Genomic DNA, 27653 nt, shown 5'->3' on the forward strand with positions numbered 1-27653 from the left:
AATAGGAAGAAAGGCAAAAACAATACTTATCCACCAAGAGATCCTATTCTGATAGGGGAGACAACAGGCAAACAACCACATACAAACAAGAGGTCTAAAGGAGAAGCCACAGATACCCTGGGAGGGAAAGCACTAACACTGAGAAGGATCAGGAAAGGCTTCTATATAAACAAGGGAAAGACAACCAGACCAGTTCAAGAGGAAGTGAGGTCATGTTGTGATGGGAAGGACCCTGGATTTGGAGTCATCAGTTTTTCATGCTGGTTCTACTACTCTGTGCAGTCATTTAATTTTTCTGGGACTCAGTTTTTATATCTATCAAATGGGGGCAAAAGGAAGGAGACTGTCCTTGTCGTTGTTCATGTCTGACCCCATTTGAAGTTCTCTGGATAAAGATACTAGAGTGGCTTTGACATTTCCTTCTCTTGCTCATTTTCTAGAAGAAGAAACTGAGACAAACAGGGTTAAGTGACTTGCCTGGGGTCACACAGCTAGTAACTGTCTTAGGCTGGATTTGAACTCATGAAGATGAGTCTTCCTGATTCCACTGCACCACCAGTAGCTACCCAGCTAGGAGGTAGACTACATGATCTCTAAGGTCCCTTTCAGCTCTACAACTGTGATCCTACGAAGTTCTCCTTCAATGTTTTATTGTGGAATGAAGGTAACCCTGATTCTCAAAGGAGGCATCAGAGGAATACAAGCTCTGGTAGATTCTATGAGCCCAGAACTGAGCCACTGCTCCTGGTGTCTTTTCAGGACCAACTTGGGTAATTTTGGGAAAGCTCATCACCAAAGTGAGAAGACACTGGGTGATGACCTATTTAGGTCACAGCAAATCATGGAAACTCCCTGCTTTGGAGTAAACATTAATCAAAGAGAACCACCCCGCCCCCCAAGATGGAATTATGGATCTAGGGAGTAGACACAGCCTCCTCTACAGATGCATATCCTGACTTGTTGGATCATGCCATAGAGTCCACAGAAGGGATGTCACAGGAAAAACCTCAGGGAATGTATTCAAAGCAAGTGGATTGTTTATGTCTCTGTATTTACAAAGACTTGTCAATCATCTGTTTTTAAAGATGCTCATGATTCCAGGGGAAGTAGATGCTTTGGTCAAAATGCTAGATTGGAACAGGTCAGAGGATCACAGGTTTAGAGCTGGATACCACCTCTGACGTCATGTAGTCCAAGTCACGCAGAGGAGGAAACAAGTCAAGATTGGTAAAGTGGTTTATTCTGCCAAGGTCACCCGGGAGTTTCAAGCATCCTAGAATGATAGATCTATAGCTGGAAGGCTCAGAGGCCACCTAGTCTAACTTCCTTATTTCACAAATGAGGGGGTTGAGGCCCAGCGTGGTTAAGTGACTTGTCCATGGTCATGCATGCAAGTGTCAGAGACAGGATTTGAATAATGGAGCCAAGATCAAAACCCAGCTCTTCTGAGTCCTGACTCAAGGTGCTTTCTGCTGTATCACACTGCTTTTGTTGTGCTATCAAAGCTTGTAGCAAGTTAAAGTGGTATGATTTTGGACAGTTGACTAATCTTTTCTTCAATGGCTAAGGCGAGGAATTCCATATACCCACCAAAATTATAGTAATCACTGGTCCAACAAAACTCCAGATGAAGCCTCTCTGAACAGTGAGCCAGCAGCTAGGAGGAGGAAGGAAAAAATGACTTAGGAGCAGACATAGAAAACCAAATAAAGGGCCTCCTCCCCCTCTCAGGTGACTGAACTACAGACACAATTTTTATCAATACAGTAGCCCTGAAACTACCCTTGCATCAGCTCTTACATCTGTCCCTAGGTCAGTTTGCCCTCTCTCCAAACACTGTTATCCCAGTTCAGACCTTCAAGTGACTCACCTAGACCATTTCAATAGCTTCTTAACCAGCCTCCCTTCCTGGAGTCTTTCCCCTCTCCAATCCATCCTTCACAAATGTGATCCTGCAACCACCCTACCTGTTATTATCAGTCTCAATCCTATATATAATTCGATATAACCTCACTCCTATATATCAAACCCCCAGATCGTTCCCCTTTGTCTACCGAATAAATTATAAACTCCTGGGTCTGATATCCAAAGTTCCCGAGTATCTAGCTCCAACCTACCTTTCCAGCCATATCTCAAACCCCTTCTCTCCAAGACTGCACTCCAGATTGGACCATTTACTCTTCAGTGTTCTCATCCTGTCCTTTCCAGTCTCTTTGCCTTTGAACACACTGTGTCTCAGGCCCAGAATGGGATTTTCATTTCAACTCTTTCTGTTAAAATCTCTCTCTTCAAGACACAACCTGGGAGTTACCTCTCCATGAAGCTTTCTCACATCTGTCTAGGTGAAAGTGATCTCTTCTCCCTCACATTTCTCATAACACTTAGTCTGATTCTCTCCTTTGTGTTTAGATCAAGTATTTCCAAGGCCTCCCAGAAGTGACTGGAGTAAAAGTTCAGTGAGGCACGGGGAAGCTAAGAAAGGCATATCGCTGTCTATTCCACAAAATCTTCAAGCTGATGTTCTTTCCTTCACTCCTGAAGAGAATTTCTTATGTAAGTTTCATAGATTTCAGGTGAAAAAAATAAATTCCTATCCATATTCCATTTGGGTTGTTCCTTCTAAGTGATAGAATTTGAGCAGGTACTCCAAAGGCACTGTAGTTACAGACATGCAAGACAGAGCACAGCAAAAATTGGGATCGTTTCTGGAAGTTTGGGGGAAGGTAAGTGAATGACCTGAGACTTGGAGAACAAAGGGGAATAGGAGAAACCGAGGAAAGACCATATTGAATTTAACACTGATAAGACTAGCCACACCATGTACCACAGCTATGATGAGATCACTTAGTGCCAACTCTGTTTCCCCCTGCTTTGTGCTGTCTCAGAATGGTGGTCAGGGAATTTTCATCAAGTCTCAAAGCTCAGAGGAGGTGAGGAGTAAAGAACATAGATCCTTCTAGAGTAAACCCTTATCCTTGCTGACCAAAAGTGATTTACATCTATTTGATAAGCTAGCCTCAGTAGTTCCTGTGCTGTATTTCAGTAAATCACAAGGCTATTAAACATACATACACACACACTCACACACACACACACACACACACACACACACACAAATTGTCAACTCCTTCAAGAGAGCTTGGTCATAAATGAGAAGGGAAGTTTCCAAGTGGGGGAAATGGGGCTTGGGACAGAAGTGAAGGGATTTTTTATTTGGTGCAATTTAGAACATATTCTAGGTCGTACCCTTAGATCTATTTAAAACCTGGGGCCGACTGTAGCTGCCTGGAGGTGGAGAGCTCAGGCAAATATGAGAGAACAGTAGAAGACTGGTGTGTGATCAGTGCACCATCTTGTAGGCAGTGATAGAAGTGGGAAACACTGCACAAGTGTAGTCACTGGGTGGGTGGCCTCTAAGCCAGTGCCAAGTGTTGGCCACAATATACATTATACCCCTTTCTGGCTAATTGTCTTCTTCTCTCTATAGAATGCAGAAAGCAAAGGAATGAGCCAGGGTATGAGTGAGAATAACTCCGGTAGCACCTCCAGTTAGACACTTAGCCCACCCAATCTGTCACATATTTATCACATTCAGCCTAAAATGCTTACTTGTGAGCATCTCTTATTTTTCTTCTCTGACTCCATTAAAAACTTCATTAAGATCCTTGAGAGCAATAAATGTCATTCTCATTTTTACATCCCCAGTGCCTACCACAGTATTTTGTATGTGGTAGGTGTTAAGTAAAATTTTTATTTTAATTTCATTCCTCAGCTTTTGACCTGACTTCTCTGAATTACAAAGGTTTGTATGAATAGTGGAAGCCATGGGCAGACACCATGTTGCCACAATGCTTAGGGCCAAGAAAGGCTGTTACTGGAAAGAATTCTCTGAACTACACCTAGAAAAAGCCAGTGGTATATATGGGTTTCCTAGAATAGCAATGTGACCTAGCATAGATCTTGACAGCAGGAGGTATACATTTTAAAAGGATGAAGAATCTTGCAAGTAATTAAAATCCTGGCTCATGGGAGAAGGGTCTTGAATTGTGGAAATAAATTGGGAAACATGAAAAAGGACTGAATTTTATAACACAAATTGGGTTCATAAGTTATTCCATTGGAGAAATACCATGACCTACTTACTGCTTAACTGTCCCATAGCCTTGGGGGTCAATCCCTGCAGACACAGCCACAATCACAGCTGGGATCCCATAGCCAAAAGGGTACATGAATCTCTTCTTGAACCGGCCTGCATTGGTGTAATTGGCAACTTTGAGGTTCCTGACAGTGAGGAAAAGGTGCAGCCCTTCCAGGAACATCCAAGTGAAGGCAGCCAGGTATAGATAATGCAACCCCACAGCAATGGTGGAACATAGGACCTAAGGAGGAGGCAAAATAGAAAAGATGGAGATGTTTAGTGGGTACATGGAGGGTAACGTCCACATGGGCTCACAAGGGCTGCCTCAGGGCAAGACAATGGGAGATTAACGTTCGGTCCTGTTGGTCTTTTGGAGCATTCTACTAAGAATCATGAAATCCTAGATAAAAAAGAGGCCTTGTGAGATTGACCCATTCCTGCCCTAAACCATCCAAAAGAATGAGAAATATATTTCCTTTCTGAAAACAAACAGAAAAGAGAATTCCATAATGGCTCCATTGTCCTCCATCCTGTGCCTATTAATTATAATGAATGAACTCTTTCTTAAGCAGATAAAGCCAATGGGCCTCATTTTGTGCAGTTGATTTCCTCTGTAAAAATTTCCTTTAACTTCTACCTTATTTGCTGTTTGGTCTATGCCAATGAGGAAGAGAAGGTCAGCCAGGAAGAGGCAGAGGCAGAGCTGTAGGTGAAGAGAGGTGCTGGTGCCCTTGATGGTTCGGCACAGGAGGAAGGTGAGAGCAGCCAGAAAGAGACACAGCAGGGAGATGCTCAGCCCCACATAAGTGATCACTGTCAGCACGCGGTCCTCCACCTATGGTCCGACAAAGGAGAAATTCAAGTCGGTGTTCTAGCTATCAGAGTGTTAGAGCCTCATGTAGCGGGAAAGACCATTGTCCTCGGAATCCAAAGGTCTGGGTTTGACTCCTGCCCCTGCCTCCTTAGGAGTATTCTGATCTTAAGTAAGTCACTTTATCTCTAGGGTCTCCTGCCCTAATCTATAAGGGGAAAGGGATAAGCATTTATAAGTACCTACTATGTGCCAGGCTAAGCACTGACTAAGCACTTTTTATTTGATCCTCATAACAACCCTGGGATATAGGTACTATTATCTCCATTTTACAGATGAGGAAACAGATTGAGATTAAGTAATAAAAAGGATGATGGTGATTAAAATAATAATAATAATAGCTAACATTTATGTTGTGCCTACAATGTGTCAGGCACTGTGCTAAGCATTTCACAACTATTATCTCATTTAATCCTTTTAACAACTCTGGGAGGTAGGTGCTACTATATCTCCCACTTTACGGATGAGGAAACTGAAGCAGATGGAGGTTAAGTAACTTGCCCAAGGTCACACATCACTAGTAAATGTCCAAATCAGGTTTTGAATTCAGAGTTTCCCTGACTCCAAGACTCTATCCATGTTGGCATCAGCTGCTTCTGCCTCTATAAAACAAAGAGGCTAGGCTCTATAATTCCCCGAGGCCTCTTTGGCATAATGACATCCTACAAATCTCCTGTCTCCTATGCTTCTTGGTTCCTAGAATCTCACTGAAATGTGGGATGGGAATTTACTGTACTGTGGGATGGAGTATAGGATGAGAATTTACATTAGAAAACTTGACAGCAAGATGGCACGATGAATTGACTTCTAGACTTGGACTCACAAACACCTGAGTTCAAATCCAGCCTCAGACACCTACTAACTGTGTAACCCTGGGGAAGTCACTTAACCTCTATTTGCCTCAGCTTCCTCATGTAAAAAGTGAGACTAATTAATAACACCTGTCTCCCAGAGTCATTGTAAGGATCACACTGTATAAATACTAGCTAGTATTATTAGTTTGGGAAATTTCTACACGCTTATTTTTTTTCAAGCCTCGGGCTTGGCAAGGGATATTAAAAGCCCCATGGGTGTTTGGCAATTTAATTTCACAAACATTTAATGAAAATATCTGCGCAGTATATGAGGAAAGAGTAAAATTCAAGCTCTACCTTGTGAAAACTTACATTTTAATTGAATGAATGAATGAAATTTACATGAATGAATGAAACTTAATTTCTAGTATCGTGCTATGCTGTAGGACTCAATGCAGCCACTGGAAAGAACAGTGGACTAGAAGTCAGGAGATTAGATTTCAAGTCCCCGAGCCACGACTTCCTAGCAGCAGGACCTTGGTCAGATCAATCTTCCTCCATGGGCAATAAACCAGAGTCTGAACAAAATGAGGGGCTCTCTCAAAATGAAGGTTTTGAAATAAATAGAAACAACTAGAAATCAGAAAAGAAAATAACTAGAAATGCACAAAACTTTCTGATACAATGTAGAATGGAATAAGTAAGGACTGGCAAAGGATGAGGGTGAGATGATGCTTCCTAGCAATGCTCAGATATGAAAGTGGTACAAGAACCAGGATACCGGGCCAGTGAGAGCCATCAAGACAGCAAAGGTGGACAGATGGTTGCAGCTGCAGCTGGTATGAGTGTCATTGGTTTTCAGCAGGGAACAACCTTCTGTGGACCAGCCGGCCCCCTCTTCAGTGCTTTTCCAGTACACACAGAGGGTATACTGCTGGCCGAGGCTGTAACTTTCCTGGGAAAAGAAGAGCATTCACATCTTTACTCAGGGTGAATTTCTTGAGTACCATTAACAAAGCATTGCATCCCGCTCACCACCGTGGCAGAAGAAGGGGATCTTGAAGGATATCCACACTAAATAAAGAATAAAATCTTGAGAGCCAGGAAAGAAACCAAATTGGGAAGGTTCATTTTAAGTCCAAAACAAAGCCCAGACCATTGCCAGCCATCCTGACTTTTGTCCTGCCACTGGACTTTGATGACTCTGGGAAAGAGTGGGGTTGATGATTTCATGCAACTCTGCTTCACTTAAATCCAATCCAAGCACAAGCCAAGATGTCACCCATAATGTCATTGGTCTTCTTCGAAAATGAAGGTCAAAGGGGCAGCTAGGTGGCATAGGGAATAGAGTGTGGAACCTGGTGTCAGAAGGACCTGAGTTCTAATATGGCCTCAGACACTTACTAGCTGTGTGACCCTGGGCAAGTCACTTAACCCTAATTGCCTCCCAACCAAAAAAGAAAAAGAAAAAAGAAAATGGATGACAAACAAAACAACCATGAATGGCAAAGAAAACTGGCTTGTGAGGCGTCAGGCCCCATCTATTGGTCACTGTGTAAGCCTACCTGCATACTACTGTGAAGTCACTAATAGGGCCCAGGAGCAAGCTTGTGAGTCCAGCTTTAAGGACCATGGACAGGGCGGGGTAGAGTAAAAAGGATATTGACATTTGGAGTGAGGGTCAATTAACCAAGTAATACGCATTTATGAAGCACCTGCTGCCATGGTTGAGGCTCCAGTGAGCACAATGAATGAAACAATCTCTATACAGAGCTCTGAGCTCCAATCATCGACTGCCTATCACCCCAACTAGAGCCACTCTTCACTGAGACTCAGAGTCCTTCATGTAAAATGAGGAGGTTGGACAGATGATCTATAAGGTCCTCCCCAGCTCTGTAGTGACACTCACAGGCCTCGAGACCATGGCTTTCACTCACCCGAAGATGTTGAAAGGTCAGGATGGCAGAGCTAGTGAGGCTGCTGTTTTGTCTGTGACCGACGGTACCACTCACTACCCGGGAGTTCAGGGAAATGTTGTCTGCCTTCCGCAAATGCCTCTCCTCCTCAAAGAAAGATCCATTGATGATGTGCCCCAGGGTAGAATAAGAGAGAAAAGCGACAGCACTTTGACCTGAGAAGAACAAATCAGAGCAAGGACTTCAGACCCCACTGGTCTCCGTGGCTGGGGACCCAACTACGGCCGCTGGTGGTGGGTATGGAAAAGGGATGGAGAAAGGACTCCCACAAGGCAGCATCTGTGGGGAATGAGCCTCACCTAAACTATTCGCTAGGCTAGCTGTCTGTCTCCACTGCATTTTAGCACCTCAGTCCTTTTGCCCAGAGACAGTTCTTTCAAACTGGTGAAAATATGGACCTAGCCAGGGTCAAGGGGAAAGAGAATGAGGCCTAGAGACCCTGAGGTAGATCCTGTAGGACATGCAGCCAATCAAAATGGGGTTGTGTTGGATTGGTTGGTTTTGTTTTTAAAGGGAGTTTGTACCAGCACACAGGCCCAGAAAGCAACTGATAAGTGTAAAAACCTTGTCATAGTGACCCGTCTGACCAAAGCTTGTACATTTTCAACTTCAGGCTAAAGCCAAAAATGAAGAGGAGGGAAGAGAAACATATACTGACAAGTTCTGATGCTTGTTTTCTTCCCCTTCCCTTTGACTTTGTTATACAGTTTGCTTGCCAATCTGTCTCTCTCCCTCTCTCTCTCTCTCTCTCACACACACACACACACACACACACACACACACACACACACGAACACACACACATTCACATATCACAAACTCACCACTACAAATTTCCTGTTGAATTCCTTCCCATCCTCTGAAGCCCAACTAAAACATCTCCCCCAAAAAGCTTTCCCCAATCTATTCTGTTCACAAATTCTCTTCCTTCCAAGGCCTCACAAAGTAGATTGGCTCACACCCTTGCTGTGTATTTACTGTGTGTGTGTAAGTGAGAGAGAGGAGGGGGGAGGGAAAGAGAAGGAGAGGGAGAGAGAAGAGAAAGAAGAAGAAGAAGAAGAAGAAGAAGAAGAAGAAGAAGAAGAAGAAGAAGAAGAAGAAGAAGAAGAGAGGAAGGAAAGGAGGGAGGGAGGGAGAGGGAGAGGGAGAGGGAGAGGGAGAGGGAGAGCGAGAACAAGTATTGGGTAAATGCTTACTGTGTACCAGACGCTATGGTAAGCACTGGGGATAAAAAGAAAGGGAAAAACAGGTCCCTGCATTCAGGGAGCTCACTGTTTAATGGGGGATGGGAGAGGCAATGGGCAAATAACTTTGTGCATAAAGATATATGGCATAAAATGGCATGTAATTTCAGAGGGAAGACCTTGGCCGAAAGGACTGGGCAGAGACGGGCCCTGGAAAAGCTTCTTGCAGAACGTGTCTTGAAGGAAACTACAGAAGACAGGAGGTGGAAATGAGGAGAGAGAGCATTCCAGTGGGGGGATTTAATGTCCTGTAAAAGGAGCAGGAAGTCACACTCCTCTGCACATGGGTCTTTTCCCCCTCACAGCCTGGACCCTGACTTTCCCCCTTACCTCCGGGAAGCTCCCTGAGGGCAGGGCCATGGCTTCTCTGAGCTTTGTGTCTCCCCCAGAGCTGGTCCTAGGATCCTCCATGCAGGAGGCACTCAATGAGTGCTTGTTGAAACAGACTGGTGAATGCCCAATTTCTCATGCTCAAAGCTTGGTTGAGCTTTGACCCCCAGGGGCACCGCTGAACCGTTATCAGCCACAAGACATCACTTTTTCCCCCAATTTCCCTAGATCATTTTTTTTTAATCAACCGAACTGAAAACACAGGCAGAAAAGTTTCAGAAAGTGAAAATGGTTCATACACGGACAGACAGACAGACACACACACTCACACTCATACACACTCACATTCATACACACTCACATTCACACACACAGATACACTAACACATACACAGACTCACGCTAACACACAGAAACTCATTCTCACAGACACACACATGTTCACATATTCACACTCATACACACAGACATTAATACACTCAGAAATAGACTCACACTAACACAGAGACACACACTCATGCTCATACACACACTAACACTCACAGACATACACAGACATGCATTCACACTCATACACACAGACACACACTCACACACTTACATTCATACACATAAAGAGATACAGACACACTAACACAAAGACACACACTAACACTCACAGACACACTCACACTTATACACATTAACATACACACATTCACACTCATACACACACACACATAGACACAGACTCACACTAATACAGAAACACCCACTCATACACACACACTAACACAATTGCACACACACACTAACCCTCACAGACATATACAGACACACATTCATACTCATACACACACAGACACACTCATACACACAGAGACACAAAGAGATACAGACATACTAATACAGACACCCTAACACTTGCAGACACAATCACACTTACACACACTAACACTCACACATATTCACACTCATACACACAGGCACACACTTATACACACACACATACAAACGCACAGATGCATGCAAATAGAAGCAAAGAAATGGGAGTAGGGATCGGTGACAAGAAACAATAAAGTGGCAGGCAGAAAATCTCCATTTTGCCCAACTGCACTTTCATTCTGTAGTTTCTTGGTACTATGTCTGGAATACATGCTTTGAAGAAAAAGTTCTGCTCAAATGGTTATTCTCCTTCTCCTTCCTCAGGAGCGGGCTGTGGTACTTGTGAAAAGCCCGAAGGACAAGCAGCATTAAGCTATGTCATGTACAATGAGGTTGTTCCCTTTATGAAATATTTCATGGAGGCCAACGTTCAAAGCCTGTAGCAAAACCTCTGGCGGCAACAAGGCCTGGGTCAGAAAGACAGAATCAAAAACAGGATGACCAGGGATCACTAAGGGGAAAGCCCCTCCTCTTCCCCCATCCCCCCAACTACTACAGATGACAAGGAATAAAGCAAATAGGTCAATGGCCAAGGTGGATTTTAGGGACCACACATCCCAGGGCCCCACAGCCCCCAGACAGTCCAATGCCCACTGACCAAGGGACGAGGCCAATCCCATTGTATTGCCAATGTTTGACCACAGTGAGAAGTGGCCTCATGATAGCCCAATTCTGAATGTGCTGTCCCCACCCACCTTTGGGGCGTCCTCTGATGACTTCAGTGCAATGGATGGCCATGGCATCTTCTCCAGCCTTCAACGTGAAGATCCTCTCAGAGCAGTTGTTGTCTGGAACAACTCGTGTGTCAGTAACTGGTGACAACAACCCCCCATCCCACCCCCCAAGAAAGAAAGTGAGTCTCTACAGCAATCGTAAAATCTCTGAATCGAAAGGGACCTCAGAGTTCATCCCATCCAAGCTCTATCAAAATTATGAGTCCCTTCCACAACACCGCCGACAACGGGGCCTCTGGTTTTTACCTTGTGAGACCAGACCGATTTCCTCTTCACAAAGCCAATGGTTTTAGAAACCTCCTGAGCACTAGTTGGAGGAGGCAATGGCCTCACCAAGACTGCTTGTGGCAGTAATGACGTTTTACATGGCCAGTGTGAACTATGACCCCTGTAGTCAATTCTTTTTTGATTTAGTTTGATCTTTGAACACACCGGGCTAAGGCCAGTTTGTTGGCTTTGGTCTGCGCGAGATCTGGTGGTACACTGTGGTGCCCAGGCTGTGTTCTCGCTTTCACGTTCAAAGCTACTGATCACAGTACCAGGGGATCCACACTTTTACTTCTTTTACCAGCGCTGGGGCCTGGATTTATGCTAATTCACCTAGATGCTGTTCGCTGCTATCCCCAGACCAGCCGCCAACATTGGCCACATCCTCCTGGGGGCATGGAGAAGTTTCCTAGCGCCCCAGGTGAGAGCACAGGCAGCCTCAGAAACACATGGTCTGGGGATCGATTACTTAAACTCCAGCACCAATTCAGCATAATACCAGATCCTAGAGCCAGTCAGTCACTAAGCATTGATGAAGGCCGTATTACATGCCGGGCACTGCACTAACCCCTGAGGATACAAAGAAAGGCAAAAATCAGGCCTAGTTCTTCAGGAACTGAGTAGAATGGGAGAGATAATGTACAAACAGCTATGTAGAAATAAGATACAGACGAGAGAAACCGGGAATAATAGCAGAGGGAAGGCAGGACAGGAAAGGCTTCTCGTAGAAGGTAGGATTTTAGATTGGGATTTGAGAGAAGCCAGGGAAGCCAGGAAGCAGAGACAAGAAGGGAGAGCGTTCCAGGCCTGGGGCACAGCCAGAGAAAATGCCAAGAGCTGAGAGACAGAAGGTCTTGTTTGAGAAACGGCCAGAAGGCCGGTGTCACTGACCAGCAGAGCATATGGGGGGAGTGAGATGTAAGAAAACAGAAAAGGTCGGGGTGAGGAAGGAGGGAGAGCCTGATTCTTCAGGGCTTTGAATGCTAAGCAGAGGGTTTCATAGTTTATATATGTACATATAAATGAACATGTTATACTATATTATATTACATTATATCATACTATATTACATTACATTATATCATATATATTTCTATTTCTATTTGATTCTGGAGGTGATTAGGAGTCACTAAAATTGGTTGAATAGGGTCAGACCTGCACCGTCAGGGTGAAAAAGGAGATAGAGGTGGCACATATGTGAGTGATGCGAGAGGAGGAGGGAAGAACAGGGACATCTTGACAAAGGGTCTCAATTTTTCAGTGGAATGAGACAAGGTTCTCAGCTGAGAGGATGTGTCATCGGAGTTTGAGGAGGGATAAAAAGTTCCGGAAGAGCCCCTGTGGTGGGTGGGATAGTGAATCCATTGGAGAGTTGTGAAAGGATTGCCTTGCCAGTGAGGACACAGTTAAGATCATGTCATCTAATTTTGCAGTGGATCCAATCATCGTGACTTTGTGATTTTCCTCCATCTTTCTTCAGTCACCTGTGAGATCTTTCCTGTCTCTTGTTGGAAGGCTCTCATTTGCAGGTTTTCCAATAGACAAGTGAAAAACCCAACATTTAAAAGAAATTTGGCCAATCCTGTGGCTTTTCCCAGAAACATCAGCCTCTACACTTTGTCAGTTTAGAAACACCCAAGAGATGAAGAAGCATCCTGTTGCCTGTGATCTCCAAATCAGCCTGCCTAAGTTCAGAGAAATCAATATCAAAAAGGTTGGCCACAAATCAGGTGGTGTTTTTAAAAACCATTTTGTTTTTGTTGTTCAGCTGTTTCAGTTGTTTCCAACTCTTCATGACCCCGTTTGAGGTTTTCATGACAAAGATACTGGAGTAGTTGGCCATTTCCTTATCCAACTTATTTTTCAGATGAGGAAACTGAGGCAAAAAGGTAAAGTGACTTGCCCAAGGTCACATGGCTAGTTTGAGATTAGGTTTTTTTTTTAATTCAAGAAAAGGAGTCTTCCTGACTCCAGGTCCGGCACTCTTTCCACTACACCACCTGGCTGCCCCTTTTTAACCATAACAGGTCATGAAAATCATCTACTTGTGGAATGAAAAACAGAAAATACATCTGCAGATTTGACTGTAGAGTTGACTGACTACCCTGAGGAAATCATAGATCCCCAGAATTATTGAAATAAATAAATAAAGGCCATTGAAAGCGCTTGATGGTGGAGAGAGGTTTTACTTCTCCATAGAGGCCTCCTCTGATGGCTTTTCATGGTTTCAAAGTAAGCCTGGGTTCTAGAAGCTCATTCCAGCAGACTCAAGGGGAAAATGCTCTGAGTATTGTCAGTATCCAAGGGTCAATCAAATGAAAAGCACTTATTGGGCATTCACTATGTGTGAGGTAGTGTGCTGACTACTAGGGTACAAAGAAAGATGGAATTATGGCCCCTGCTCTCACAGGGCTCTTGGAAGAAATGGAAAAAATTCTGGTGAAGGAATCTGGGTGGCTTTCTCTTACCTACAAACTCGTCTGGTGCTTGTACTCCATCGTTAGGATTCAGTGCTCCATTTAATACCACTGTTTCCATCTCTTGAAGTATAATGGTGGCTGAGAGAGCAATGATACTTTTGTTTCCACTGGATTGTATATCATTAAAGATATTCGAAATATTTTCAGAAATCTGTGGCACCATCTGAGAAAAAAAAGAATAAAACAAATAATTACCTAAGAACTGGCACCCAGGAAGCCTAAAATGATGGTTACCATAATGGACTGAGAAACCTCTCTCTTCTCTCTCTGCCTGTCTCTCTCTCTCTGTGTCTCTGTCTCTCTCTGTCTCTCTGTGTCTCTGTCTCTCTCGCTCTGTCTCTCTTGCCCTCCCCACCCCAGCTCCCTTTCTCTTCCTCTCTCTCTTTGTCACCTGAATGAAATAAAAATGATTCTATGAAGCCTCCACACATCTGGAAGGCATGAGAGCGAACAGTGCAGTAATAGGTAGAAGCCATCTGAGGGAAGACTGAAGGGACTTTTAGAGGTATAAGGCTAATACACCTATCCCACAGCACTTCTCTTCAGAGGATCATTGAGCTTTGATAGTTGCTTTTCGAATCATCTAGTCCAGGAGTGGGGAACCTATGGCCTTGAGGCCACATGTGGCTCTCTAGGTCCTCAAGTGTGGCCCTTTGACTGAATCCAAACTTCACAGAACAAATCCCTAAGGGGGAGGTGCTGAAGCAGGGGGGATTGGTTCTGTTATGAGAGTCTGAAGAATGGAAAGAGAAGAGACTTGTGTAGAAAGGGGAAAGTAAGGGGGTAAATGAACTTCCTGTTGTCATCACTGTAGTACAGGAGAAGAAGGAAGGGATGGGAGAGGGGAAAGTGCATCAAATGAATGTCACTATGATCTGAAATGGACAAAGGAGGAATGAACACACACACACACACACCACCATCACCAATACTATCAACAGCAACTTGACATAGAAATATATCAAATTCAACAGAAAAACAAGTGGAAATGGAGGAGGCAGTGTGGAAGGGTTAGAGGCAGGGTAATACTGGGAAAAAAAACAGTTACAAGCAAAGGACATTTCTTAATCCTAAAGGAGGAACTGAAAGGGGTAATAAAGATGAAAAGCTAGAATTTAAGGGGTTACCTTAGATTTCCTCCTAAACTATTAGGGAATCGCTGAAGAAATTGTGGTATGTGAATTAATGGAATGTTATTGTACCATAAAAGTGGGAGGGAGGAAAAAAAGATGATTTCGGAGAATCCTGGATAATATGAACTGATGCAGAGTGAAGTAAACACAACTAGACGTACAATTCATACAGGAACAGCAACATCGTAAAGAAAAATAACTTTCAAAGCCTTAAGAACTGATCGATGTCTCCAGATGATCTACAACGGTGTAGCTTTGTTACTCACCTCCTGAAAGAGAAGACAAAAAGAGATATACATTTTTGGACACAACCACTGGGTGTATTCATTTTGCTTAACAATGATTATTTGTTGCAGTTTTTTCCCTTTGTTTCTCTCAGTCTTTGGCAGGGGTGAGAGGAAAGGGAGTTTGGCAGTAGTGATGTCAAAAAACAAAAGAACCATTTTAAAAAGCAGAGAAAAGAAAAGTTCAAAAGGAAGCATAAAGAAGAGAAGAAGGATAGTTTTTGAAAGCAGCTAATACAGTTTATTAAATGAGGTGTTTTTTAATCAAGAATGGAAATTTACCATTTCATATTTCCATTTGGGTCTTAGCTGTGTGTATGGAAGTGCTCTCTCCCTCTCTCTCTCTCTCTCTCTCTCTCTCCCTCTCTCTCTCTCTCTGTCTCTCTCCCTCTCTGTCTCTCTCGCTCTCTGTCTCTCTCCCTCTCTCCCTCTCTCCCTCTCTCCCTCTCTCCCTCTCTCACTCTCTCCCTCTCTCCCTCTCTCCCTCTCTCTCTCTCTCTCCCTCTCTCCCCTCTCTCTCCCTCTCTCTCTCTCCCTCTCTCCCTCTCTCTCTCTCTCTCTCCCTCCCTCTCTCCCTTTCTCTCTCCCTCCCTCTCTCCCTTTCTCTCTCTCTCTCTCTCTCTCTCTCTCTCTCTCTCTCTCTCTCTCCCTCTCTCCCTCTCTCCCTCTCTCCCTCTCTCTCTCTCTCTCCCTCCCTCCCTTTCTCCCTCTCTCCCTCTCTCTCTCCCTCTCTCTCTCTCCCTCTCTCCCTCTCTCTCTCTCTCCCTCTCTCCCTCTCTCTCTCTCTCTCTCCCTCCCTCTCTCCCTTTCTCTCTCTCTCTCTCCCTCTCTCTCTCTCTCTCTCTCTCTCTCTCTCTCCCTCTCTCCCCCCCATCTCTCTCTTCTCTCTCCTCTCCTGACCCCCTCCTTTCTTCTCTTTCTCCTCTCCTCTTTTTCTCCTCTATTTTTCTCTCCTTCCCTCTCTCCTGCTCTCTCTTCTGTCTCTGTCTCTCTCTACTTGAAATAAGTTTTTCCCTGCAAACCTCATTGTGCCCATCTGCCCAGTATGCACCCTACGGTTCTTTGGAAATACAAATTGTGATGTCCTGGCCAGTATTCCCTGCTGTGTCTGTCTTGGTGGGTGTTTAACAGACATTTTGGGGCTATTTCTTAGGCCACAGTTCCTCTACTCACCTGATTGCTGCCTCCAGAAGATGATGTGTCTTTTACTTAAGGAAAAGAGCAAGAAGGTTATCAGTTGCTGAATCTCAGCATTGGAAATGACTCAAGATCAGCTAGTCCAACCCACTACTAAAAGAGGAATCTCCTTTCCAACAGTCCCAACCAGTGACCATTAAGCAGCCACCACCTAAAGCCCTCCAGGGAGGATAGCACCAATTGTTGCAAGGTTTTTCCTTATATTTAGCTAAATTTTCCTCTTTGCAACTTCAACTACATTATGCTTTGTTCTGCTCCTCTGCTCTGAGTCAGCCCTTCAAATACTTAGCATTATAGATTTAGAGCTGGAGAAGACTGGAGGTCATTGAATCCAACCCACTCACTTTACATCTAAATAAAGGGAAGCCCAGAGAAGTTGCGACTTGTCCAGTGTCACACAGCTGGTAACTGTCTAACATAGGACTCAAATCAAAATCTTCTAGTCCAGCGTTCTATCCACTATCCCATATTGCTCAGTTGCATGCAGCTTTCATCACACAGCCCCTGAGTCTTCTCTTTTCTATACCAAACATCCCCAGTTTCTTCAGTATGCTCTCATATGGCATACTATTGAAGTCTTTCTCCATGCTGGTTGCCCACTTCTGTATATTTTAGGGTGAGTTATTCTCTATTACCCTCCTATTAAGTTTGCTTCATTTCTTACACTAATAACTAGGTAATAGGTAGCACTTACATAGTGCCTTGAGATTTGCAAAGCACTTTACAACTACTGCCTCATTTGAGGTACCAGTATTATCCCCCTTTTACGGATGAGGAAACTGAGGCTAAGAGAGTTAATTGATATGCCCAGGGTCACACAGCTGACAAGTGTCTGAGGGTGGATCTGAACATAGGTCTTCCTGATGCCAAGCCCAGCACTTTTTACCGTAATACCATTTAGCTGCCCTATGGAGCAGTCTGACAAGGAGACAGACCTCCTTATTCTCTGAGCCAGTCTTCCCCCTAAACCATAACTAGTCTCTTATAAATCCTGAGAATGGACTTATTTTCCTGATGCACTAATAAAGAAAATAAAGAGATCCTTACCTGGACAGGATTTGAAAAAACTAAAGAATGCATGGATTGCATAGTATGTACTGTAACAGCTACAAATATAACTTCCACCTCTATCGATACAAATTTCATTCTTCCCACATATATTAGGCGTATTACATTGATTAATATCTGCAACATAAGAGTGGACATGTTATCATTCCATCCATTCATTTCTCTATCCCTTCCTCCATCCTTCTATCCCTCCATCCATCTATCCATTCTTCTATCCCTCTCTTCATCTATCCCTCCCTTCATCTATCCATCTATCAATCTATCCATTTTCACTTATCCATTCATTCACCCAATTCATTCACCCAGTATTTATGAAACTTTTGCTTACGTGTGAGGTCCAAAGGCAAAAAAAAACACAACAGTCCCTGCCTATAAGCAGCGTATATATCACTGGGTGGAAACTACATGCACAAAAGTGAGTTGATATAAAATATATACAAAGAAAATACAAAGCAGTTTTTTTCTGGAGAGGTCTCATGTGATAGCGTTTGAGGTGAGCCTTGTGTGAAGCTAGGTCAAGAGACAAAGATGAGGAGGAAGTGTATTCCAGGCATAGGGAAATGCTACAAAAGGGCCCAAAGGTAGAAAATGGAAAGTATATCATATATAGAAAGTAAAGAGGAGTCCAATTAGACTGGAACCCAGAGTGTGTGAAGGGCAGTATCGTGAAACCGGGCTGGAAAGACAGTTTGGAAATAAGATTGTGGAGGGCTTTAAATAGAGAAGTTTGTCCTAGAGGAAATAGAGAGCCATTGAAGCTTCTGGAGTAGGAAAGTAATATGGCCATATTTGTGCTTTAAGAATATAATCTGCCACTATGCAGATGATGGATAAAGAGGGGAGATATTTGAGACAAAGACACCTTTTAGGAGAGGAGATGAGGTCCCAAACTACAGTGGTGAATGTGTGAGTGTAGAGGAAACAGAAGACAATGAGGTTGCAGAAACAGAATTAACAAGGCATGGCAGTTGAATTGGAATTGGATTGAATATGGGTACACAGGGGGAGTGAGGGAGAGAGGAGAGTCAAGAGAGAGGGAAATTCAAGGGTGATACCAACATTACATGTCTTGCCAGATTACTGTTGGGAAGGAGGTAAATGTTTCCTAAATGACTGTGACACAGCCTTGCTATTGTCTGCTCAAAACTCCAGGAGCACATTCAACCCCAGACATTCCAGGATCAATAAGTGATCAGGAAAACATCTTTTCCTCTAGGTTTCCACATCTAATTAGTTCCCTCCTTTTTTATCGGCTGGCCTAAGCTCTTGCTTTGAAACCTAAAAAAGGTTCTCATTATAATCACTTGACTTACTACCACCTTATCCTGAAAGAGAAAGTTCCGTGGCAGAAGAGATTGAAGAAGACAGACTCAAGTTGACTTAACGAGGAAAAGGAAGTTGTGAAGATGGTTTGGAGGGAACTGAGTAGATGAAGAAGGGCATGAGCTTGGGGGTGGGAAAGTTGGAGAATTTGGGGAAATTGTGAAGAACAAAGAGAAACATTCTAGCAGAAGGAAGAGGAGGACTCCATCCAAAGGAGGAAAAGGACCCAAAGAGAAGACAGATAACTAAGGAAGAAAGAGAAGGCAGGTGGTTGGCAAGTAAGGACATCTCAGTAAAACAAACTGGTAGGACAAAAAGAATTTTATGAGAGAAGGTTAAGAGAGTTGGGTGAGACTGTCAAGTTGTTAAGGGATAACAAGAGGAAGTAAAAGGAATGAAAAAAGGTAGAGAAAGAAAGTGAAGAAAGGGGACTAACCCCTCCCCCCAAAAAAAGGAGTTAAAGAGACCAAAGGCGTAAAGAGGGGTAAAAAAGTATAAATATCCAGTAACAGTGGAGTCATGTGACTTAACTCCAATTGCCCTGCCTTGTCCCTCTAAAAAAGAAAAAAGAATGGAGTCATGTGATCAGCAAGATGGCACAGTGATCATTTTTTACTCTCCTCTCCAACCTCAAAAAACATCAAAGAAAGAGACTCCAAATATGTAATAATTAAAGCTGAATCCACAAAATGGAAACTGTGACCCTCTGTACAAAATAATAGCCTCATGAAATAATATCGGAAAACTTAAACACTTAAAGCTCCCGTTGATCATTCCAATTCCTAGTCCAGCCCATATTCTGGATGCAGCCAGCACAACTTTACAATCAGATATGCCTTATATTTGACCAATAGAGAGTTTGCTTTTGCTGTTCCACCATTTTTCAGCTGTGTCCAACTCTTTGTGAGCCCAGTTACGGTTTTCTTAGCAAAGATTGATTTGCCATTTCCTTCTCCTGATCATTTTACAGATGAGGAAACTGAGGCAAACAGGGTTAAGTGACTTGCCCAGGGTCACACAGCTAGTAAGTATCTGAGGCCAGATTTGATCTCATGAAGAGGAATCCTTCAGGCCCCCACACTCCTAGCCACCACGTGACCTAGCTGCCCCTTCAAGTGGATACATGACCTAACTATAAAAAGGTTATATCATTTAAAATGTGGAGGAAAATTGATGGAGATACCTTTCACAAATAGCTAAATGGAAAACTCTTAAACAAATAAGGGATAGAGGGGATCACAGAAGTCTAAGAAACAGACAAATTTTATTACACAAACACAAAAAGCTTTTGCTTGAACAAAATACAGCTCAGATAATAAGTAAAATGATTGATTGGGGAAAAGATTTCTATCAAATAAACTCAGTTTTAAGGAATGAAGACAAATATATAAAACCAAGAATTATTTTCCAGTAGACAAGTAGTCAAAGAATGCCTACACATTTCTCAAAAGAACTGCGAACTATTAACAGCCATAGGAAAGACTGCTTTAAATAATTCATCACAAAAATGCAAATGAAAGTAATTCTGTGGTTTTCCTTATACCCGTTGAATTGCCAAATATGATGAAAATGTAAAAATAGGCCATGTTGGTGGGGCTATGGGAAGACAGATGCACTAATACACTGCAAGAAAATTCTCATCTGCCAAACATACTTATCCCAGGGAAATCAAAGAGCAAGAAAGGTCCTACATAGAATATTCAGAGCAGGAATTTCTGTGGCAGGGAAGAACTGTAAAGAAAGTGGCTGCTCATAAATTGGGGAATGGCTATACAAATTGTGTTGCATGAATGCAATAGAATATTTTTGCTTCATAAGAAATGACAGTTCGGAATTGAAGTTCAGAGACATATGAAAAAGATCTATATGGACTAGTGCAGAAGGAAGAAAGAAGAATCACAAAACAATATGCACAATGACTACAACAAATTCAGATGTAAAAAGTACAAAAAAATTAAACTAAGTGTATCTACCAAGCAAAATATCATAGAGAGAGCTATGAATTAGGATGAATTGCTGCTGAGACCATCAGAAGTTCAAAGGAGATAAAATCCAAGAAAAAATCCAGTAGTAAAGCCTATGAGTTCAATTTCTGTATACAGACATACAATTTAGTCAATATGAAGGATAAATTATAGATCTGAATGCAAGGAGGCTAATCTGTCTTTACGGGCATCACGGAGACCTGGGGATGAAACTCGAGATTGGAATGTAGCTCTGGTTGGGCATACATTATTCAAAAGAAACAGTGATAGGCATAAAGCAGGTGCATAGCATTGTACATTAAGATTTATGGACTCAAATCCAGGAACTTGAAGGGAGAAGCATGATGGAATGCATTTGGATGAAGATAAGTGGAGGGAAAACAAAAGTAGTTCTTTCATTGGAGTAATTCCAAATCTGCCTAGACAGAAAGAGACATAGAGTTCAGGAAGCAAGTCACACGCCTAGCACAGAGGCATGATATAATAATGATGGGAACTTCAATTATCCTGAAATCTGCAGGAACTCCTGTCTCTCTCTGTCTCTATCTCTCTTAAAAACCAAGCATTTTTAACTTGATTTAATGCTAATTTCATCCTTCAAAAAATGAAGGAACCAACGAGGGAGAAATCAATTTTCAACCTGATTCTCCTCAACAGGAAGGAACTGTTTGCTGGCTTGCAAAGCCCAGGATCCTTGTGGGAAATGACCACTTCCTCTTTTAAATGGTAATAGAGAAGAAAAGGAATGCTAGACATACTTAGACATGTACTCCAGATTTTAGCCAGCCGTCACATTCCAGCTAAGAGGATGATACTCTGAGCCTTTCAGCACAGACACTGAACTGGGACCTAGGGCCATATATAACTAAAGAAAACAGAGATACCAGATATAATACAAAAGAACCTTATTTTGTGCATGAAGCAGCAAAAGGTAATGACTGGCACCTGTGTCACTCATACCCCAGAGCTAGTTTGCAAATCCAGTGTGGACCATTAGGTTTAAAAGCAAGCAAAGGAAGACTGGCTAGAATCCCACCAACTAAAATTCTGTGGAGGAAGTCAGCTGAAAATAAATGAGGAATTCTCAAAAATTAAACCTTAAAGACACGAGAAGAAACAATTCCAATAAGGTAGAAAAACGGGAGCTATCTGAAGAAGCTACTCTGGATGCACAAAAAATTAACCAATCAATTCAGATTTTTAAAAGGAATGTACAAAATGAAGAAGTATGGGAAACCCTGGGGAAGGGGTCTCTGGCTAACAGAGAACTGATAGCCAAGATAAGAGAGCTCTTAGCTGTCTTTGAGATAGACAGGTAGGCATTTCATATATACATATACATGTATTATGTTTATATGTATATGTGTGTATACATGTATATGTCACTTGGCCCAGACAAACTACATTCTTGGGTACAGGAAGAATTGATGAAAAATCCATGGGTTAGAGAAGCACTTCATGGCCTGCGAAGGAGCAGTGGCCTGGGGAAGGCCATGAAGGTCCACTTTCCATACCTTAGACTCCTCTAATGTTGGAGTTGTGGTATGGCATGTCAGTGGTGGAAGGGATTTAAAGATCACATAGTCCAACTCTTTTATTTTACCAAAGGGCAAAGTTTGTCCAAGATGGGAGGAGATCTGAGGTATGGTGGAGTCTGCTAAAGATAACAGCAGTCACTTGTCTCACTTCATAAAGGAGACAGAGTACATGGTCCATCCCATGGAACAAATTCTTTTCTTCCTGGTCAGAGACCCCTTCCCCAGGGTCTTGCACTGAATGGGGCCAGTTCTCAGTAGACTTACCTTCCTGTTTCTGGACTGTAGCAGTTGCCAGCAGGATGAAGAGCCCTGGAAGAGAGAGAAGAAGAGCTGGACACCAATAGGGAAGGTGGAATGAGGTCCAAAGCCATGCACATGCCCGGGACATGCCACTGCATCACAAAATCACAGTATTATAGGATTTCAAAGATGAAACAGATCTTGGAGGACATCTAACCCAATGCTGACATGAATAAGAATCCCATCTATTATACGTCATACAGACACTCACCTAGCCTCTGCTCTATGCTCTCCAGTATGGAAGAGCCCAATACTTCCTGAAGCTAACCATTCCCCTTTGTAAGTCTCTAATTAGAATTAAAGGTTCATAGATTTAGAGGCAGAAGGGACCTGTCATGTCATCAAGTCCAAATTAGATAATGAAATGAGATATTTGTAAAATGTTTAGCACAGTGCCTGGCACGTAGGAGATACTTAACAAATGCTCATTACTTTCCCTGTTCTAGTCTAGTCCCTTATTTTTACAGATGAGAAATCAGAAGTCTAGAGAGGCTAAGAGGCTGACCTGGGATCGCACAGCCAGCAAGTAACAGGAGCAGAATTCCAAACCTGTCCTTCTGCCTAAAGAGCCAGTAGTTTTTCCTTTGAACCACACTTCTCCTAATCATTAGGAATTTCCTTCTATGAATCCTTAATTTGTCCCTTAACAAACTCTGTGCCCTGCCTATCTCAATTCATCTCTTTAAGGCCTAGCAGAACAGGTATAGCTTTTTTCCCAGGGTAGCCCTTCAACTACTTGGAGACATTTGTCATGTCCCCCTGAGGTTTCTGTTCTCCAGGATAAATGCCCCAATTCTTTCAATTGACCCCAATAAGGCATGAACTGAAGGCCTTCCACCAGCCTCCTCTATCTCCTCCAGCCTTCCAAAAAAGTGACCCCTAAGGTGTGACTGCCAATGCTTGAGAGGGAGGATAGACAAATGAGTGAAGGATTCAATGTCTGAGGGCCTGGGTTTGGATCTTCTACTTCCTGCTTGTGTGACGTCTGACAAGTTTTTCCCCCTCTTTGAGTCTCAATTCCTATAATTCCTCAATTCCTAAACAAAGACATTGGGCTAAATGACCTTTGAGATTCCTTCCACACAGCTGGAATGCTTAGGACACTGAGGATAGGAAGCTATAGGAGAAGAGAGACTGGTCAGAGGGATCCTCTGGATGTAAGGAATAGTTTTTTAAGTCAGATGGCTTCCATATTGTAAACCCATTTTCTCTGAGATACCACCAACACAAGAATGAAGGATCCCATGGAGAGAAAAATCCATGGGTTAGAGAAGCACTCCATAGCCTGCCAAGGAGCAGTGGCCTGGGGAAGGCTGTGAAGGTCAACTTGCCACACCTTAGACTTCTCTAATGTTGGTGGTGTGAGGGGCCCCTCTGACCAGTCTCTCTTCTCCTGTAGCTTCCTGTCTTCAGTGTCCTAAATCTACACTCTTGTGAAATAACCATAGTGTCAACAGACAATTAGGAAGAAGCTAGTTCTGTTTTCCTTGGGAAGAGGGAAGAGTAAAAAGGGTAATTACCTTTAACCTCACAGAGTCAACACTTTCTATCTGATATAGGGAAACAGGGGCCTCACTGACCACTGAAATCAGGAAATAATCCCCCCAAAACTCAACTTAGATCTACATCCCCTAGCAATGAGCATTAACTTGGGCTGCTGGCAAGCAGCCAAAGGGACTGAGCTGGGTAAGTCACTTAGCCCCTTTTTGTCTCAGTTCCTCATCTGTAAAATAGAGACATACTGGAAAAGGAAAGAGCAAACCACTCTAGTATCTCTGCCAAGAAAACACCATGAACAAAGTCCATTCGGTGACATAGAGTTGGACACAACCCAACAACAACAAAGATGATTACATTCTCAGAGGAACACAGCATGTACACATGAATCTATACTCAATACATATAAAGTAGGAATAAAAAAAGACTGGCCCTATGATCTCACTGATAACATGGGAATTCCTGAATGAGGAAACTCTCTACACTGATGCAGGTCAACACCTCTCTGCAACTGACAGTAGCAGGGAGTTGCCCAGGGCACTTGCCTTAAGGGACTTGCCTTAGGGGCAGCACCTGAGCCCAGCTCTTCTGGGTTCTGGGGCCATTCTCTCTCCCCAAAGCCATGCTGACTCTCTTTACAGAATGTAATATAAAGCAATTTTGAGAGCCAGAGAGCAGTCACTGGTGGATCAGGGAAGGAGTCTCATAGAAGCTGGCACCTATGCTGTGCTTTGAATGGAGGCAGGGCTTCTATGATGTGGAGGTGAGGAGGCAGTATTGTACCAACAAGGAGGATCTCCTGTACCAAGTCATGAAGGTGGAAGATGGAATGGTGGATGGGAATATGTTAGGCCAATTTGACTATAACAGAAAATGTGGGAAGATCTCTACAACAGGAAAAATTAGGAAGGTGAAGGACTTTAAATGACAGACTGAAGACACTGTATTCTAGAAGTAATGGGGAGCCATTAATGATGCTTGGGTTCTACAATGTTTAACAAGTTAGAAGATATTTAAAGAGTCAACAGGTGTGATGGGACATGTGTGTAATCCCTGCTTCTGGAGAGATTAAGGCTGGTGAATAACTTGAGTTCAGGAGTTATGAGCTGCAGCGGGTGTCCACATAAAGTCCAGCACCAATATGGTGAACCCCTGAGAGACAGGGTTCAGCAGGCTGCCTAAGGAGGGGTGAACCAGTCTAGGTCAGAAATGGAGCAGGTCAAATTTTCTGCACCAATTAGTATTAGGATCTGACTTATTCATTGCCCCTGAACCTTCAGCCTGGACAAAATAGGGAGGCCTAGGCTCCAAATAACGGTTAATGGTAGAGGAGGATTAAGGTTTTAGGAAGAGGAATGAGATTGCTATTTTTCTTCCTTCTTAGTCCTTTTCTTAGTCCTCATCCTTCTTGACCTCAATTGCATTTGCCACTGTTGACCACACCTTCTGTCCAGATTTTTTCATTCTGAGTTTTTAAGACTCTGCTCTTACCTAGTTCTCCTCCTACATCTCAGACCAATTCTCCTGAGCCTCGTTTTCAGGACCACTGCTTGTCCCTAGAAGTCTGCATACTCATAGGGCTCTGTTCTGGGTCTTCTACTCTCTTTCCCTGTCCTCCCCCTTTATGATCCCAGCCCTTCCTATCTGCTTAATTAACATTTCTGTGCAAATGACTCCCAGCTCTCCCCATGCAGCCTTCATCTCTCTTCTGAGCTCCAGGCCATCTTCATCATTGCCTTCTAGACACCTCCACTTTTGTGTTCCATTACTCAACATGCCTAAAACTGAGCTCCCTGTCTTTTCCCTTACCCTCCCTCCCTCCTCATCCTCCTGCTTCCTAACTTCCCTATTTCTGTTGAGGAAGCTACCAATCTTCTAGTCATGAGGTTTGAAACCCAGAAGCCTTACTCAACCACCTACTCTCCCTTACCACCCACTTCCCCAAACAGTTGCCCAGTTCTGTTGATTCTGCTTCTTACGACCATCTTCTCAATCCCTCATTGCTTCTCACATGGGCTATAGTAGGCCTCTAATTGTTCTCCTTATATCCAATCTCTCCCTTTCCCAATCTAGCACCCACACAGCTGCCCAAATCAATGTTCCTAAAGCATAGGTCAGATCATGTTACTCCCCTGCTCAAAAATCTTCAATGGCTCCCTCTTACTGTGCTGTTTGTCACTTAAAGCCCTTCTGACTCTAGTCTACCTTTCCCACCTTCTTACACATTACTCCCTTTCACACAATCCACGGTCCAGCCAAGTATCACACAGGATGGAAGGTGGCACTGATTGCAATCTGCGCCTCTCAAGTCAATAAGCATTTATTAAGTGTTTATGATGTCCCAGGCACTGTGCTAAGTGCTGGAGCTACAAAGAAAGGCAAAAGAGAAGGAGCTCATAGACTGATGGGGAAGAAAACATGCAGACGATAATGTACAGATGAGACCTATACAGATTAAATTGGAGATAATCAACAGAGGTGGGGGCTGGCACTAAGGCTGAAGCATCTTGAATGGACATTTGCTAACAGCAGCTCTCGTTGCTCTGGGGCATTAGAATTTGCTCAATTTTTTCTTCATAGCAACCTTGTGAGGCATGTCGTGTTTGGGCTCGTATCCCATCTGTGTGACAATGTGTGAATCACTTCACTTCTCCGGGCCTCAGTTTCCCCATCTACCCAATGGGAGCAAGAAGAAAGGATACTGTGTGGAAGAGATGATCACTAAAGGACCTTTGAATCCTAACTTGTGACCCTATTATTATCATATCTTCTCTTCTGATCTCTGCAACCACCTGGAGGAAAAGGGAGTGCAGGTAATATTATGCCCACTTTACAGATAAGGAAACTGAGGTTTCTGAAGGTCAAGGGACTTGTTCTTGGTTACACACTGAGTATGTGTCAGAGCCAGAATTGAAGGACTGAAACCAGGACTCCTAACCGCCGCCCCCAACGGTATTACTCTTTCCAGTATATATCACAGCATGGCTCTTTTCCTTGTTTTCTCTTTCATGAACAGTTGCTTCTAACATTTTAGTCTTAAGTTTTTCCCTCTCTTGCATTTATTTTGGTCATAAGAGCCGAAAGGAACATTAGAGGTCATTGAGTCCAATCCCCTCATTTTACAGATGATGCAACTGAGAAACAGAGAAGTCAAGGGCCCTTCCTGAGGTCACACAACTAATAAGTGACCGAAACCCAGATCTCCCTGACTCCAAGTCCAGTGCTTTACTGACTACACCATACACCACTCTAGTCATCAGTCTATGGACTCTTCAGGTTGGAAGGGAGGTCAGGCCCAGATGTCTCATTGTACACAAGTGGTAACTGAGACCAGGGAAGAGAAGAGATGGGTTCAAGTCCAGGACTCTTCCCATTGAACTATGTTACTTCTAGAGATTGTAAGACTCTACGCAGTACGTCCCAAGGGCAGGAGATGGCATCACAGAACAACAGTGTCAGAGTTAAAAGGAACTAGAGTGTCCATCTAGACCAGAACTTCTTAATCTTCTTGGTTCCCCATTCCTTTGGCAGTCAGTCTGGTGAAGCCTAAGGGACCCCATCTTGGAAGAA

The 27653-nt window shown here is 43.3% G+C and overlaps 1 protein-coding gene across 2 annotated transcripts in view; it reads right to left on the minus strand.

The window, feature by feature from the left end:
- The window catches only part of LOC118833768 (adhesion G protein-coupled receptor E3-like), a 42541-nt gene that overhangs the window by 11881 nt on the left and 3007 nt on the right, over positions 1-27653 (minus strand). The window contains exons 2-11 of one of the 2 annotated variants that reach the window (XM_036741168.1): positions 22551-22595; positions 17420-17557; positions 16348-16383; positions 13747-13923; positions 10973-11089; positions 7741-7934; positions 6585-6758; positions 4776-4973; positions 4144-4379; positions 1591-1657 (exon numbers count right to left, since the gene is read on the minus strand). In XM_036741168.1, coding sequence (XP_036597063.1) covers positions 1591-1657; positions 4144-4379; positions 4776-4973; positions 6585-6758; positions 7741-7934; positions 10973-11089; positions 13747-13923; positions 16348-16383; positions 17420-17557; positions 22551-22595 — 1382 coding nt within the window. The remainder of the gene's footprint in view (positions 1-1590; positions 1658-4143; positions 4380-4775; positions 4974-6584; positions 6759-7740; positions 7935-10972; positions 11090-13746; positions 13924-16347; positions 16384-17419; positions 17558-22550; positions 22596-27653) is intronic. The other variant, XM_036741169.1, reaches the window with a different exon arrangement.

Source organism: Trichosurus vulpecula, chromosome 1, assembly GCF_011100635.1.
Source record: "Trichosurus vulpecula isolate mTriVul1 chromosome 1, mTriVul1.pri, whole genome shotgun sequence".
Classification (NCBI taxonomy): domain Eukaryota; kingdom Metazoa; phylum Chordata; class Mammalia; order Diprotodontia; family Phalangeridae; genus Trichosurus; species Trichosurus vulpecula.